Genomic DNA, 16279 nt, shown 5'->3' with positions numbered 1-16279 from the left:
AATGAAAATATATGTACCATTTTACATGACTCTAGGGCCATAGGAATACAGGTGGTATTTGGCCTGTGCTGTAGTTTGCTGAGCTCTGACCTAACTTATTTCTTAATAAATCTGCCTTTAAATCCAGTTAGGTGATTTCTCATTCTCCTCTAAGTTACATTCATTATTCAGCACCAATTTAAGCTCTGCTTTCCGTGGTGTAAATACCCCTGCCGTGACTGACTGCTAGCTAACAATGTGACAACTCTAGTAACATGTACTTATACAGTGCTTCTAGCCTTAACACAGATGAGCTCTAGATGATAGGTAATGGCAAAACCAGTAAGAGAATCAGGAAACAATGAGTTTTGCATTCTTATTTGGACGTTTTTGATATGAGTCAATAGCATTTAATTGGTGGTAATGGGTATGTTTAACAGCCACCTTGGACGTGCCTGAGCATGTAGCAGTCAGCTTTGGGAGCCCAGCCCAGCAGCCATGCACCAGCATCTGGGTCCAGAAGGGGTGGTCAGAGGGTGCGGTGTCAGCAGTCAAGTTCTGGGCTGCAGGGTCTTCCTGGAGGTAGACATGCTTTGGGGGCATGCATGGGTGGCAGGTATATGGAGGGCGGAATCCAGTATAGAGCCTGGGCCTCAGAAGCTCATCGTAGACTCGGAGCCACATTGGATGATGCCGACATAATCATTGCATCATCCTACAGTTGAATCAGAAAGTAAGAAAGGGATGTGGCTTGAGACAATGTACCCATTATTTTGACAAGGGATAACCTGCATCCCTTCTCTTCAAGCAAAGAGGACCAGCTCATTAAAAACATGGCAAGAGTGTTGATGTTGAGTGTGAGGGAGCAGTGGTCAGAGCCCCAAAGCCCATGCTTTCTGCCTGAGACCTCCAGCAGCTTTAATTGTTAATAAGCTTTTTTTTTTTTTTTTAAGATTTTATTTATTTGACACAGAGAGAGAGATCACCAGTAGGCAGAGAGGCAGGCAGAGAGAGGGGGGGAAGCAGGCTCCCCACTGAGCAGAGAGCATGATGCAGGCCTCGATCCCAGGATGCTGAGACCATGACCTGAGCCGAAGGCAGAGGCTTTAACCCACTGAGCCACCCAGGCGCCCTGTTAATAAGCTTCTTTTCTACTAAATTGACTGTTTGCTGCTGGTGGTATGTTGTACACATAAGTAGTTATGGCAACACTGTCTAACTTCCAAGTAATGTCAGTTTTCAGTCCTGTAAGGGTAACTTTTCTGAGTCTTTGGCAGACTTGTTTTCTGCTATAGCTTATGTTTTCATATGTGATTAATAAAGATAGGAGGAGTTAAGGGGCCCTTCCTTGCAAGGGTGATGTAGCAACAACTCCTAGCTTTTTTGAAAGTAGTTGGCTGATTAAGGAGAAATTACAATTCCTTTTCTAAAACACAGATGTGAGAAGGTAGGACAGTGGCTCTGACATAGGGGAATGGGGCTGGCCCAGCTGTTTCTTTGCTGAGAATTCATGTTCTCTCCAAGCCTCTGTGTCCTGGCCAGCATGCAGTGGCCATCCTGTGTGCCTGCTATGCCTGTGTCCCCAGGCACCCCGCATTGTGAAGCATGAATCTTCTGCAGGCACCTCTTCAGGTAACACACATTTCCCCTTCACTGCCAGGTGGACGTGCACATCGTCCAGCAGCAGCCCGCAGTACAACATCTGTGAGCAGATGATCCAGATCCGGGAGGACCATATGCGCTTCATCTCAGAGTTGGCACGCTACAGCAATAGCGAGGTAAGTGGGCCTTCAGTGCCCATCTGTGCCAGTACCTAAGGCCAGAGATGTGCGAGAATCTTTGGCTAGATGGGCGGGTATATCCTAGGTGCCCAGAGGAGGAGGGCCTGGAGTTGGGGCTAGGAGGAAGCACTATCTCTTAGCTATGGGTCTTTTTAACTCCTTCCAGCTTGGCAGCTGGGTTTTCTGTGCCCTTGCTTGGGCTGGTCACATTCTCTCTACTTGCCAAACACAGCTCCAGGCCAGTCCTGCCAGCGTGTGGGGTGGACAGGAAGGGGTAGTTCTGAGTGCAGAGGAGCAATGGGAATGTCATTTCTCACATGTGAGCAGGGAGGGAAGCGAGGTCAGGGATGTGGCAATGGTCCACAGTATGTGTGCTACACAGAGTCTTAGAGGGACCTGGAGACCTGAGACCACATACACACCTCTCTGGTCTTTGAGAATCTGGTACCTGAAGATTCTCAGTAGGATCATTAACATTTGGAGGGAAAAGTTCTGTGTATTGGCCCCATCCATTTCCGGATGATGAGCTCCCCTATTCCCCAGCCAGCAAACACTAGCCATCATGTAACCAGAATGACTGGAAGACAGTCCAAATGGTTCAGAGCACTCGCTAGCTCCAAGCATACCTCTGGTGCCCCCAGGAGGAGGTGCTGTCTCACGGTCTCCCCAGCTGACACCTCAGCCCACAGGGTGGAGACAGAGGCAGGTGCTGTGCTGATGTAATTGAAAACCGAATTTGTGGGAAGCTCTCAGACGACATGTAGAGTTGATTTCTACCCTTAAAATAGGTGTGTCTGACAGCATATATGGCTCCTGTCTATTTTCCCTCTGATGTCTGTTCTAGTACCTTTATAATTAAGATAATAGTTTTAATAAGAAAAAAAGAGATCTTTGAATGCTCTGCTCAGTTTACTTTTAAACAGGTTTATGGGGATTTAATCCACATACCGTACAGTTTGCCCATTTAAAATGTATAATTCAAAGGTTTTTGTTTATTCACTGAATTGTTTACCACCACAGTCCATTATTGGAACATTTTCATTACACCCAAAAGCAACTCTGTACTCATGTGCTTCTGATCTCTATATAGATCAGAGGTTCTAACTACCCTCCTTGGGTTTTTCATGTGTCTTATGGAGATCACGGCTTTTTTTTTTTTTTTTTTTTTCAAAAGCTACATTTTACTAGGGCTCTTTTTAAACATGACTGGAAGGCAGCTATGCTCACCACTATACCACCAATGCTAAACATGACTGTAATAGCATTATCACACCTAAAAAAAAAAAATTCAAATATTCCTTAATATCACAGTCCTTGTTCAGTTTCCTCTGTTGAGTCACGGATGGTTTTATTTTTCCAACTTGATTTGTCTCAGGATCCACATGAGTATTATACACTGTACTTGATTGGTGACACATCTTTGAAGATGTGTCCCTTCTCCATCCCTCTTGCTCCCTGTGGGGTCCTTTGGCATGACTTCTGTCCTCTGTGCTTCTTCTGCATGGGTGATTAGATCTGGAGGCCTGCTCAGACTCTGCTTCCTTCCTCTCAGTGCAGCTGGGCCTTCATTGGCGGTGCTGCAAACTACTAGAGTGTCTGGCTGTCTCTCTTTGGAGTGTGGACAGCCATCGTCCACTGCCAAGTATATGATTCATTAGGGCTGCAACATGATGGTCTTCTAGTCCTTTCATTCCTCAACTCCTCCTCTAACAGCTGAGCCTTTTTCTGCAGTATGATTCCTTCAGGAGAGAGAGTCAGAGCTGGATTCTATTGCTATGTGTATCAGTTTTTCAAATAATTGATTCTCTAGCATTATCTAAAGTAAACTTTTTGGAGTACTGTTTTAAAATTCATCTACTTTGTTTCTTTCCCCCTTCCCCCCCCACTCTCCCCACCTGCTTTCATGCTGAGAATCCTGGTTCCTAATGACTACAGCATATTTTGACTTGATATCTTAGTATACACTTAGAAGTCTTAAAATAGAGGGGCACCTGGGTGGCTCAGTGGGTTAAGCCTCTGCCTTCAGCTCAGGTCATGATCTCAGGGTCCTGGGATCGAGCCCCACATCGGGCTCTCTGCTTGGCAAGGAGCCTGCCTCCCCCTCTTTCTCTGCCTGCCTCTCTGCCTACTTGAGATTTCTCTCTATCTAAAAGGAAAAAAAAGAAGAAAAAAAAAACCTTTTAAAAAAAAGTCTTAAAATAGGCAATACCAACACTAATAACAATATAATTACTAGACACTATAATTATATATTGTAATATATAACATTACAGTATTATGATGACAATATAATTACTAAAAGTTGTTTTTAAATTTGTTTGTAAGTTAATTTTGCTCTTAGATTTGCTCCCTCTAGGGATGGAGAACAAATCATTGGTTCCTTTCTCTCTTTCTTTCTTTTCTTCCTTCCTTCTTTTAAATCATTGTTTTTCAAAGTCCCTTGAAGTGGTTTGTTTTGTGTTGGTCTCAACCTGCTGATAATGATGCCTGAAGGACTTATCTATCTTTGGCAGCCCCCATAGACATTTCCCTAAGCAGAGCCAATATTGTGGCTGGACAGGTCCCTGTGGTTCTTATTGTGCTTGCAAGATGTACCTCAGCAACAACCATTAGGGCATTTTGAAAAAAATAAGGATCATTACTTAAAAATTCTGGAAGCCACATGGCATGCCTAGAGCCACAAAGTGAAGTGGTGCTAGAGAAGGCATGTTGATCTGGGACTCCGCCCTTACTGGGGCTCAGGGTGGGGTACGTAGGATTTCATGGGCTTATTCTTCATTGGCACATTTCAAACATAAGAGCAAGAATTAGGGCACTAAAGTGGGTCATTCAAGTGATAGTTTTCTAGGTCAACCAGAGCTTTCTAAGAGGGGAGCTTCATAGATGGGGCTGCCTGGCTCTTTATCTGTTTGTATAGCTGGCACTCTGTTTATTCTAGATGGATGTCCTTGAATTGGATGCCTCAGCAATCAAAAGCTTAATGCCAGGCACTTACTGTAATCAAAAAAGCTGGTTGTTAGGTACCTGTACTACATTGTTCTTCAGCACAGTCATGAACCCAATTCAGTACACACTTTCATTCATGCTTTCATTTTGCTTCTGAGTTTTAGGGATTGCTTGTGTCCCATAATTTAATTTTATATCATAATTATATTAAATATTTATGTGGTTCCAAACTCAGATGTACAATAGGAGGTATATTCAAAGAAATCTGCTTTCCTCTCTACCCTACACCTTCCTGCCCTTTAGGTAACAATTCTTAAATATAAGTTTTGCATTTTTTGATATAAGCAAATGCACATGATGTGGCATGTTTTCCTTTATTAGCTAAGTAGAAGAGTAACTATGCACATGGTTCTCTTAACACCATGTCCTAGAGATCCCTCCAGCACAGTCTGCAGAGACATTCTCAGAGAACTACAGAATGTCCATTGTCAAGGCTCTGCTGTTACCAGTCTTTTGCTGTGGTAAAGACTCCTATGCCCCTGTCATTTCATAATTTTGCAGATGCACCTTTCCGGCAGATTCCTAGTGGATTTGCTAGGTTATGGGGTAAATGCCTAACTGGTTTTTCTAGATATAAGGTGACTTCTCTATGCTCCTCTGGTGCTCTAGGTTGTCACAGGGTCGGGCCGCCAGGAGACTCAGAAGACAGACACTGAGTACCGGAAGCTGTTTGACCTGGCACTTCAGGGCCTGCAGCTGCTGTCCCAGTGGAGTGCTCATGTGATGGAAGTGGTAGGCACTCTGTACTTTTTTTTCTTTGGAAATACGGAGATCTGGAAGAAACCTACCCTGGTTGATTAGAAGTGCTTTTCCCAAAATCATCCAAGAAATTGACTGGTATTTTTTTCTGCATTAACTTCGGTTTGGATCAAGAACAAATTGACTTTTTTTAATCTTTGATCCCAAGAACAAAAAATTCTGTATCACTATAAATGTTTCTTAGGTGGCTCAAAGTACATTTCATTTATGTGTGTTACAAATAAAGGGCCTCATCTTTTAAACCATATAGATAGAATTTGTACCATTATGATGATTTTTCTCAGTTTTAAAAAATATTTTCTCTATAGAGTTCCAGCCATTGGTTTCTTTTGTTTAGCTTTAGTAAAGTAGTTTCTTGGAGATTTGGATACCTCTAAGTCATAGAAGATTTTTCCTTTTGTTGTTTATTTTGACCAGATAAAAATTACTAAGCTGGATGAGTATGTGATCATAGGAAAGGATGATTTTTTTTTTTTTTTAGTCTTTAGATATGCAACACAAAATATCCAGGACATTTTATCCTACGTATTTCTTAAGGCTGAAGTCATGGTGCCAGACTGTGTTGTGGTTTTATGGAGATGGACTTACTGTGTGAATGTATGTGTGTGTCGTGTATATGTGAGCATGCATGTATGTGTGTGATATTCAGATGCAGCTAATATTAGAAGGCTGAGCTTTGGTCACTTTGGTGATAGTCATGTCGGTATGACCAGAATGTAAGCATTTTGCATTCAGTGTGCCTGTCTCCCCCTTTTTGACCATAACAGTATTCATGGAAACTTGTGCACCCAACGGACAAGTACTCCAACAAGGACTGTCCCGACAATGCTGAGGAGTATGAGCGTGCCACCCGCTACAACTACACCAGTGAGGAAAAGTTTGCCCTGGTAGAGGTATGGTTGGCTTTCTTTTCCTCCTTTTGCTCTCACCTCAGACTATCTTCCCGTTCAAAGCAAAGGCAAAAACTTCAGTGCACAGTTTCATGTTGTCGTTTCTGTGTAAGGCAGCCCTCTGCATCTTTCTTAGTTGCCAGCAGAACAGTGAAATAGAATGTAGGTTCCTGGTCTCTGCACTGATGACTCCTCTGGGTAGATCAGGGCTGCACTCACAAGTGTCCGGGAGTGGGGCATATCTTCTTGATTGGGAGAGAAGAGGAACAAGATGTAACCCTGGTACCCTGAGAGAGAGGAGCCCCCATATTTCCAGCTATTACCACCAAGCTCTTTGCTCTCACATATGTTGGCTCTGGCTCCCTCAGCTCTGTACTGTCTTCATGAGCCTTTTTTATGAATAGATAATTTCCATGCCATTGAGTTTCTTTTCTTTTATAGTTGGACTTTTTTTGTCTTGTTTAAGAAAACTTTGCATACCCTTAAGTTATAAGATGTTCTTCTCTATCACCTTCTGAATGTTTTATTTTTCTGGCTTTCACATTTAGATCTGAAGTGCACCTGAAGTTAGTTTTTCTTTTTTCTTTTTTTTTTTTTAAGTTTATTTATTTATTTAAATAATCTCTACACCCAATGTGGGGCTTGAACTCACAACCCCAAGATCGAGAGTCATGCCCTCTTCTAACCAAGCCATCCAAGTGTCCCCCGAAGTTAGTTTTTAAAACACTCTGCCTCCACCGCTCTCTCTCACCTTTGTTGTCAATTAAGTAACCATTCATGTATGGATGTGTTTTTCTCACTGTTCTAATCTGTTGGTCAGTTGGTCTATCCTTGTTTTCATGCCCCTCTGTCTTAATTACTATAGCTGATTCTGTGTCTGGTAAAGTAAGCTTTTCTGTCTTTAAGAGTTCCTTGGTTATTCTTGCTGTTTGTATTTTCATATACATTTTAGAATGATTTTTTCATATCTCAAGTGAAATCTGTTGAAATTTTTAATGGGGATATGAATAAATATATAGGTCATGTTAGGGAGAATTGATAAATATAGAATATTAAGCCTTTTATGAACATGGTATATCCCTCCATTTATTTAGATTCTCTTTAATTTCTCTTTTGTAATCTGTAAAACTCTTAAAAATCTTTTGTTAGCTTTATTTCTAGGCATTTGGGTATTAGATGATAATGTTTTAAGTTTTTTCTAAATGTTTGTCATTGGTATTTAGAATGAAAATTATTTTTTGTATTTTTTCTTTTTTTTGTATTTTTTTTTTCAGTTATCTACCAACCTGTCTAAAGTATTTGTTAATTGTAACAAATTATCCATTGGATTTTCTACCAGTATAATCATCACCTGAAAATGATGGCAGTTTTATTTGTCCCAACTTTCCATTTTTATGTTTTTAATCACAAGGGGTCAGACCCCTATTTGTTAAATAGGAGGCACCAGCCATCCTTGTCTTGTTCTTCATCTCAAAGGGAAGGCTTTCAACCTTTCATCTAATGTGTTCGCTATAGGGGTTTTTTTTTTTTTTTTTTTTTAATTTGAGAGAGAGAGCACAAGCAGGGGGAGGGTCAGAGGAGGAAGAGGGAAAAGCAGACAACCCTCTAAGCAGGGAGAGCCTGATGAAGGGCTTGATCCCAGAACGCCAGGATCATGATTTGAGCCCAAGGCAGATGCGCCACCGACTGAACCACCCAGACGCACCTTGCCGTAGGTTTCTTATAGCCACTTCTCATCAGATAAAGAAATTTGCCTCCCATTCCTTGTTTGCTAAGAGATTTTGAGTTGATATTAATTCTATTAAACACTTTGTAAAGTACTTCTGTGACTTTTCTCTTTTATTCCATTAATGTGGTGAATTTACACTGATTGTAGGTTTTCTTTTTCCCCCCATTTTTTTTTTTTTTTTTAAATCAGGTTTGTTGTTGAGGTCTCCTTGCATTCCTGGTCTAAACTCAACTCAATCATGACAGATTATCCTCTTTATATATTGTTGGATATAGTTTGCTAGTATTTTGCTTAGGACTTTTATATCAAACTTGATGAGTGAGAGTGTCTTTTACTGTCACTTTTTTAAATAAACCTTTTATTTTAAAACATTTTTAGATTTACAGAAAAATTGCAAAGATGGTACAGTGAGTTCCTATATATCCCACAGCCGTTTTTCTTTATTGTTAACAATTCACATTAGTGTCATAATTAATAAACCAGTATTGTACATTATTATTAACCAAAGTCCATACTTTATTTGTATTTCCTCAGTCTTTCCATAATGTCTTCGTTCTGATCTAAGATCCCACATTACATTAAGTCATCATATCTCCTTAGGCTCATCTGGGTTGTGAGTTTTTCAAACTTCCTTTGTTTTGGATGACCTTGACAGTTTTTGGGAGCACTGGTCAGGTATTTTGTCAAATGTTTCTCAGTTGGTATTTTTGTGACTTTTTCTCATAATTAGATTGGAGTTACAGGTTTGAGGAAGTTGGACCACGGAGGTGTGAAGCATCATTTCCATCACATCACATCAAGAGTACATACTGTTAACAAACTCATCACCGTTGGTATCGACCTTGCTTGTCTGGCCAAGGATGTATTGTCAGGTTTCTCTGTTAGGAAGTTCCCTTACATCTTCCTCTCTCCTTTCCCCTTTTCATAGTGTACTTTAGAGAAGGAAATTACTGCACACAGCCCACACCTGTGTAGAATAACATTACTTTTTTTTTTTTACTTCTATTTGCTATTTATTTATTCATTTATTTTTGTTTAAGTATAATTAACATACACTGTCATTAGTTATAACTTTACATTCTAGTTTTCTGGTTGCTGGCTTCATAAAACAATTCATAGGGGGCTCCCTTTTTGTATTGTCTGAAGGGGTTTGTATAAGGTTCATGTTACTTCTTTCAGTGTTTGCTAGTATTTACTAGTAAAGTTTTCCCTTTATGAGATGGTTTTTGAAACATTCAGTTTCTTTACCATGTACATTTTCTCTTTCTATTTGTATCAGCTTTGTTAAGTTGTATTTTCAGGCATGGTAAGTTAAATTCTCAGGGAATTTTCCGAGAATCTTAAAATTTTCTAACATTTGTCATAAAGTTTTTCAAAATAAGTTCTCATCTTATTTTGGTAACAGGTTTTTTTTTCTACACAGTATGCAATTAACCTGCTGAAGTATAAAAATTCAGTGCCTTTTTAAAATACATATTCACAGAGTTGTACAGTCACAGTCAAATTTAGGACATTTTTGTTATGTCACAAAGAAACTTCACACCCTTCACCCCCAGTTCTCTCCCTTCAGCCCTAGGCAGCTGCTAGTCTGCTTTGTGACTGTAGATTTGCTTATTCTGAACACCTCATATAAATGAAATTCTATAGTACGTGGCTAATTGTGATTGGCTTCTTTCACTGAACATCATGTTTTTAGGGTTCACACATGTATCAGTATTTTATTCTTTCTATTGATGGATCCCATTCCATTTTATTTACTTTTTACCTTTTAGCTGATTTTTTAGTTTGGTTGTTTCTACTTATTTATTTGTTTGTTTGTTTTTGGCATAACAGTATTTATTATTTTTTCACCACATCCAGTGCTCCATGCCCTCTAGAATAGCCACCACCTGGTACCCCAACCTCCCACCCACCCACCAATTCAAACCCCTCAGATTGTTTTTTAGAGTCCATAGTCTCTCATGGTTCACCTCCCCTTCCAATTTCCCCCAACTCCCTTCTCCTCTCTAACTCCCCATGACCTCCAGGCTCCACAAATAAGCATGTTATGCTCCACAAATAAGTGAAACCATATGATAATTGACTCTCTCTGCTTGACTGATTTCACTCAGCATAATCTCTTCCAGTCCCGTCCGTGTTGCTACAAAAGTTGCATATTCATCCTTTCTGATGGAGGCATAATACTCCATAGTGTATATGGACCCCATCTTCCTTATCCATTCATCCGTTGAAGGGCATCTGGGTTCTTTCCACAGTTTGGCAACCGTGGCCATTGCTGCTATAAACATTGGGGTACAGATGGCCCTTCTTTTCACGACATCTGTATCTTTGGGGTAAATACCCAGGAGTGCAATTGCAGGGTCATAGGGAAGTTCTATTTTTAATTTCTTGAGGAATCTCCACACTGTTCTCCAAAGAGGCTGCACCAACTTGCATTCCCACCAACAGTGTAAGAGGGATCCCCTTTCTCCACATCCCCTCCAACACTGTTTCTACTTTTCTATTAAGACTAATGCTTCTGGGACGCCTGGGTGGCTCAGTTGGTTAAGCAGCTGCCTTTGGCTCAGGTCATGATCCCAGCGTCCTGGGATTGAGTCCCACATCGGGTTCCTTGCTCGGCAGGAAGCCTGCTTCTTGTTAGGGTCCATAATCAAAGGAGTGAGACTGATACAAAGTGAAGGTCAAGCAAAGCTTTATTTCGCGCCAAGCATCGAGAATCAAACTGACCAGTCAGGGCCGTCTCTTGCAAAGAGGCCACCCCTCCCAGCCTCACAGACTAACTTTTATAGAGGTAGTTTAGCCGGGCTATACACAGGCGGCTAATGAGATTGCAATACACAGAGAACACTGCACAGTCATGCTAAGTCTGCCACACTGAAAAAAAACTGCTAGGTAACACACGGGTGCCCAATTGAACTTAGTTTACCCTAGTAGATATATGCGTGCCCCACTGATTGGATGTCTTCACCTGGCCTGGCCTGACCCGACCTTGTATCTAGGCTTTGCAAGTAAGTTCCTCTGGGAGGGGCGGGGTCAATCTAAGTTCACTACATAAACACAAAATGACTCCTTCTGGCCAACCAGGCCCTTACACTTCTGCCTCTGCCTCTGCCTGCCACTCTGTCTGCCTGTGCTTGCTCTCTTCCTCTCTCTCTCTGACAAATAAATAAATAAAATCTTAAAAAAAAAAAAAAAGACCAATGCTTCTATTAACTTTTGTATACTAGTTTTTATGAATGCATGTTTTTATTTCTTTTCAAGATACATCCAGTAGTAGAAGTGCTGGGTCATATGGTAACTCTATTTATTTAACATTTTGAAAAACTACCAGATGTGTTTTCCCAAGTGGCAGCACTATTTTATATTCCTGCCAATAGTGTATGAGGCTTCTACTTGCTCTGAATCTTTAGCAACACTTGTTATTGTCTGTCTGATTGATTCTAGCCATCCTATCACATGTGAAATGTATCTCATTATGATTTTATTCATATTTTCCTAAAAACTATGATGATGAGTGTATTTTCATATGCTTATTGGCAATTTATATATCTTCTTTGGAGAAATGTTTATTCAGATCTTTTGTCCATTTTAAATTATTTATTTATTTATTTATTTTTAAAGATTTTATTTATTTATCTGACAGAGATCACAAGTAGGCATAGAGGCAGGCAGAGAGAGAGAGGAGGAAGCAGGCTCCCTGCCGAGCAGAGAGCCCGATGCGGGACTCGATTCCAGGACCCCGAGATCAGGACCCGAGCCGAAGGCAGCGGCTCAACCCACTGAGCCACCCAGGCACCCTTTTGTCCATTTTTTAATTGGATTATTTATCTTATTAAGTTCTCTATGTATTCTAGATAAGAGTTTGTTTCTTTTCAGACATATGATTTATATTCTTCCATTCTTTGGTTGTCTTTTTACTTTATTAATGGGGTCCTTTGAAGCATAAAGTCTTTAATTTTTATTATGTTCAGTTTACCTGTTTTTTTCTTTTGCTGCTTGTGCTTTTGATATCATATCTAAGAAGCCATTTCCCAACCCAGGTAATGAAGATTTACTCTTATGTTTTCTTCTAAGAATTTTACAGTTTTGCCTCTTCGGTTTAAATGTGTGATTCATTCTGAGTTAATTTTTTAGTATGGTGTGAGGTAGGGGCTATGTTAGAGATTCCCAAAACTGCTCTCGGGCTTGATTTGCTAGAGGGACTCATAGGACTGAGTAGCTGTTTTACTCGAGGTTATAATTTATTTCAGTGAAAGGAGACAGATTTGAATCAGCAAAAGGTACATGGGCGAAGTCCAGGAGAAACCAGGTGCAAACTTCTGGGAATCCCGTACTAGGGCAGTTATGCAGGATGTGCTTAATTTTTCCAGCAGAGAGGGGTGGCAACTCGTGGAAAGTGTTGCCATCTAGGGAAGCTTACCCAAGATCTTAGTGTCCAGGTTTTTTATTGGGGGTCAGTACTGTTGGCATGCAACACAACTTCGTGATTGATTTGGACTACTCAGACTCCAGACTCCCAGTGCAAATATAGCTGTTCACCATAAATTACATTATTGTCATAAACACTGGTACTGCAATGGTCCAGAGCCTTGGGTGTACACAGACACTTTATTTAGGCAGGATAGTCCCAGGGCTGAGAGCTCAATCCCTTGGAGCTGGCCAAGGGCCAGTCCTGAAAACAGGTCTTTCCTGGGTATATGGAGGGTTTCATCATCCCAGGCCTCAGCAGTTAACCCGGTCCTGCACAGGAGACCAACTTCATTGTTTGCATGTCGATACTGTTTGTTGAAAAAATAATATTTCTCTGTTGAATTGTTTTCACACAGTTGTTGAAAATCAGTTGACTGTAAATGTCTGTTTCTATTCCATTGATCTGTATGTTTATCCTCTGCTGATAGAGTCACATAATCTCTTACTATCTGTAAACTCTGTGACAATGCCCCCCTTTTTATTCTTAATGCTCATAGTTTGTGCCTTTGCCTGTGTTTTTCTTGATTAGTCCCTTGGGAAATTTGTCAATTCTATTATTTACTTATTTTTTTAAATAGCTTTATCTTTGTTGATCAACTTTTTTTTTTTTTTTTTAAGATTATTTATTTATTTATTTATTTGACACACAGAAAGAGAGACAGCAAGAGAGGCAACACAAACGGGGAGTGGGAGAGGGAGAAGCAGACTTCCCACTGAGCAGGGAGCCCGATGTGGGGTTCGATCCCAGGACCCGGGGATGGTGACCTGAGCCACCCAGATGCCCTTGTTGATCACCTTCTATGATATGCTTGTTTTCTGTTTCGTTAATTTTTACTTGTCAGTATTTATTTCCCTCTAATTTGGGGAAGGTGTATTTTCCTGTTCTTTTTACAGGTTTATGATGACTATTAGATTATTATTGTCAGACTTTTTGTTTCCTAATGTATGCCTCTAGAGTTCAAAATTTACTTTTTTAGCATACCTTTTCCTACATCCCATAAATTTGAATATATAGTATTTTTTTCAAGTTGATTTGAATTTGAATTCAGTTCTGTTTGAATTTGATTTGGGGTATTTGCTTTTTTTTTTTTTTTCCTTTCATAAAAATGCCTCTTTTTTTCCTTATTAGAGAACCACCTAACAAATCCCTAAAGCAAATGAATGGAACACATGAGGACATTATAGTGTCTGTGATGCTATCACAGAGATGAAGTTTAAGCATTTTAGTATATATGTTCTTCCAGGCCTTTATGTGCCTATTAATTCAGCATACTGTTACTGTTTAATAGATGGGATTTGGGCTATCAACTCTAAAAAACTTCTTTCTTTTCCAGCTAATAACATACATGCTTTCATGAATCTTTTTAATTCTTTTTCCTTTAAAGTCCTTCACAGGGATATATCCTTATGCATTTGGGAGTATTCTGAGTGAGTTACTAAACGCTCCTGTTAGCTCCATGCCAAGCTAAGCAGATCCATCACTGTCCTTAAGGCACTCATGGTCTAATGGTGTCAGACCCAGGCATATGGACAGCTGCTGATATAGAGCTAAGCTCACAGCTCTTGGGAAGAGTTACTGGCAGCAGCTTCTGAGCAGAAACCTGGGAAGCCAGACAGAGGTGCTGTGTTTGAGGGAGAGGCAGCTTCCAGGTGCAACTTGGCATCCCCTGAGAAGGAGCCATTTCCTGTCACCATCCACCACACTGACAGTTACGTCTCCCTCTGCAGGTGATTGCCATGATCAAAGGTCTGCAGGTGCTGATGGGCAGGATGGAGAGTGTTTTCAACCATGCCATCCGGCACACCGTCTATGCTGCACTGCAGGACTTTTCCCAGGTTACCCTTCGGGAACCACTCAGACAGGCCATCAAGAAGAAGAAGAACGTCATCCAGAGGTCAGCCTCAGTGTAATACCTCCCTGTGAGCTCAGAGTCTGAAGCTGTAGAATCAGTTTAAGATTAAACAACTATATAGTTAGATATGCTCAGTGCATTTATCTTCAACCTCCTCCAGAAGATGCCCTTCCGGTGATTTTTCTCTAAATGTGATGTGATAGGTCCAACTATTCACCTGAGCAACATGTAATAAATCGACTACAGAATGTCTGAGCAGTAGGGATGCAGGGTCAAGGGTGTGTTTATCTTGGGGCAGGAGAGTGTCTCAATATCTGTTTAGTGATTCTTATCACCGGGCTTGTGGGGACAGGAAGCCCAGTATCAGATTTCCCATCTCAAGTGTGTCATCTTCAGTATTTTTGCTTCTGTTCCTTTTGACCTATCCTACAAATTGGTCAGAGACTAACACAGATATCGCAGAGATCCTGTAGTGATCTTGAGCTAGTTTACTCTTAATACATAGCCTTTTATGAAATAGTCAATCAGAGAAAGACAGTTATCATTTGATCTCACTGATTTGAGGAATTTGAGAAACAAGACAGAGGATCATAGTGGAAGGGAGGGAAAAATGAAACAAGATGAAACCAGAGAGGGAGATGAACCCTAAGAGACTCTTAATCTCAGGAAACAAACTGAGGGTTGCTGGAGGGAAGGAGAGCCTAAGAGATGGAGTGCGTGGGTGATGGACATTGGGGAGGGTATGTGTTGTGAATTGTATAAGACTGATGATTCATAAACCTGTACTCCTAAAACAAGTAATACATTATATGTTAATTAAAAAAAAATACAGCCTTTTCAAGTTGTCTTTCAGAGACATCTATGTAAAATGAAGCTTACTGGGGCTCACAAATATATTGATTTCATTTTGTTGCTTTATAATTGATGTTTGACACCTGGCTTGGTATGACTTTTTGCACTAATAAAATTTGATAGTTAGTCTTCCCATTTTGCTCATGTTTGCCATAATGGGAGGCTCACCACATGGGAAATGTGAAGTGTAGTCTAAGAGTAACTCAGGTTTTAGCCAGAGCTTTCCCCACGAGGTGATAGGATAGGCACATAGGTACATCTACCCCTGCTTGTGGTGGGGGTTGGGGGGCTCTCCATATGGTAGAGCCCTGGTGGGAATGGGAACGTGTTCCAAATGTGTCTGAGACATAGGCCCAGTTCGTACAGTTGTGTTGGTGACATGTTCCTGTTAGAAATCAGGGAATCAGCCAGGGGAAGTTGAGTTTCAGCTCCCTGGGTGGATATTTGTGGTTTGTCTCCTGCCACCTTTTGCATGACTCAGTGTTCAGGAAATAAAACATCACTTTCAGATTAATTGATGCAAACTGCAGCTAAGTCAGATCTTTTGGGGGTAGTAATATCCCCCAGAAAATGATCTATCCAAAGTTTTGCTTTGAATTGGTCCATTACCATGTCCTCCACCGCCCCCAGAGGAAATCACGTTTGAGAATTGGCTGTCCTGAGAGGTGTGTGTTAGGTGAGGCAATGCTGTGATTTTTAAAGTGGTAAGGGTGTCAGCACTCTGTACCTCACTGATGACTTGATGGGACTGTTTAGTGTCCTGCAGGCCATCAGGAAGACCGTGTGCGACTGGGAGACGGGGCATGAACCCTTCAACGACCCAGCCCTGCGAGGCGAGAAGGACCCCAAGAGCGGCTTTGACATCAAAGTACCCCGGCGCGCTGTAGGACCCTCCAGCACTCAGGTTCTCATCCTCCCTGCTCCCCTGTTCCATCTGTTCCCCTAAGTGGGCTAACCCTG

The 16279-nt window shown here is 41.0% G+C and overlaps 1 protein-coding gene across 2 annotated transcripts in view; it reads left to right on the top strand.

Annotated features, from left to right (window-relative positions):
• Positions 1–16279, top strand: part of CYFIP1 (cytoplasmic FMR1 interacting protein 1) — a 120485-nt gene that overhangs the window by 57380 nt on the left and 46826 nt on the right. For both annotated transcript variants that reach the window (XM_059180261.1, XM_059180260.1), the window contains exons 11-15: positions 1640–1757; positions 5376–5498; positions 6293–6418; positions 14343–14509; positions 16076–16223. In XM_059180261.1, the coding sequence (XP_059036244.1) occupies positions 1640–1757; positions 5376–5498; positions 6293–6418; positions 14343–14509; positions 16076–16223 (682 nt within the window). The remainder of the gene's footprint in view (positions 1–1639; positions 1758–5375; positions 5499–6292; positions 6419–14342; positions 14510–16075; positions 16224–16279) is intronic.

This window comes from Mustela lutreola, chromosome 7 (genome assembly GCF_030435805.1).
Source record: "Mustela lutreola isolate mMusLut2 chromosome 7, mMusLut2.pri, whole genome shotgun sequence".
Classification (NCBI taxonomy): Eukaryota; Metazoa; Chordata; class Mammalia; order Carnivora; family Mustelidae; genus Mustela; species Mustela lutreola.
Note: the sequence above shows the minus strand (reverse complement) of the source record. Positions and strands in the feature narration are given on the sequence as shown.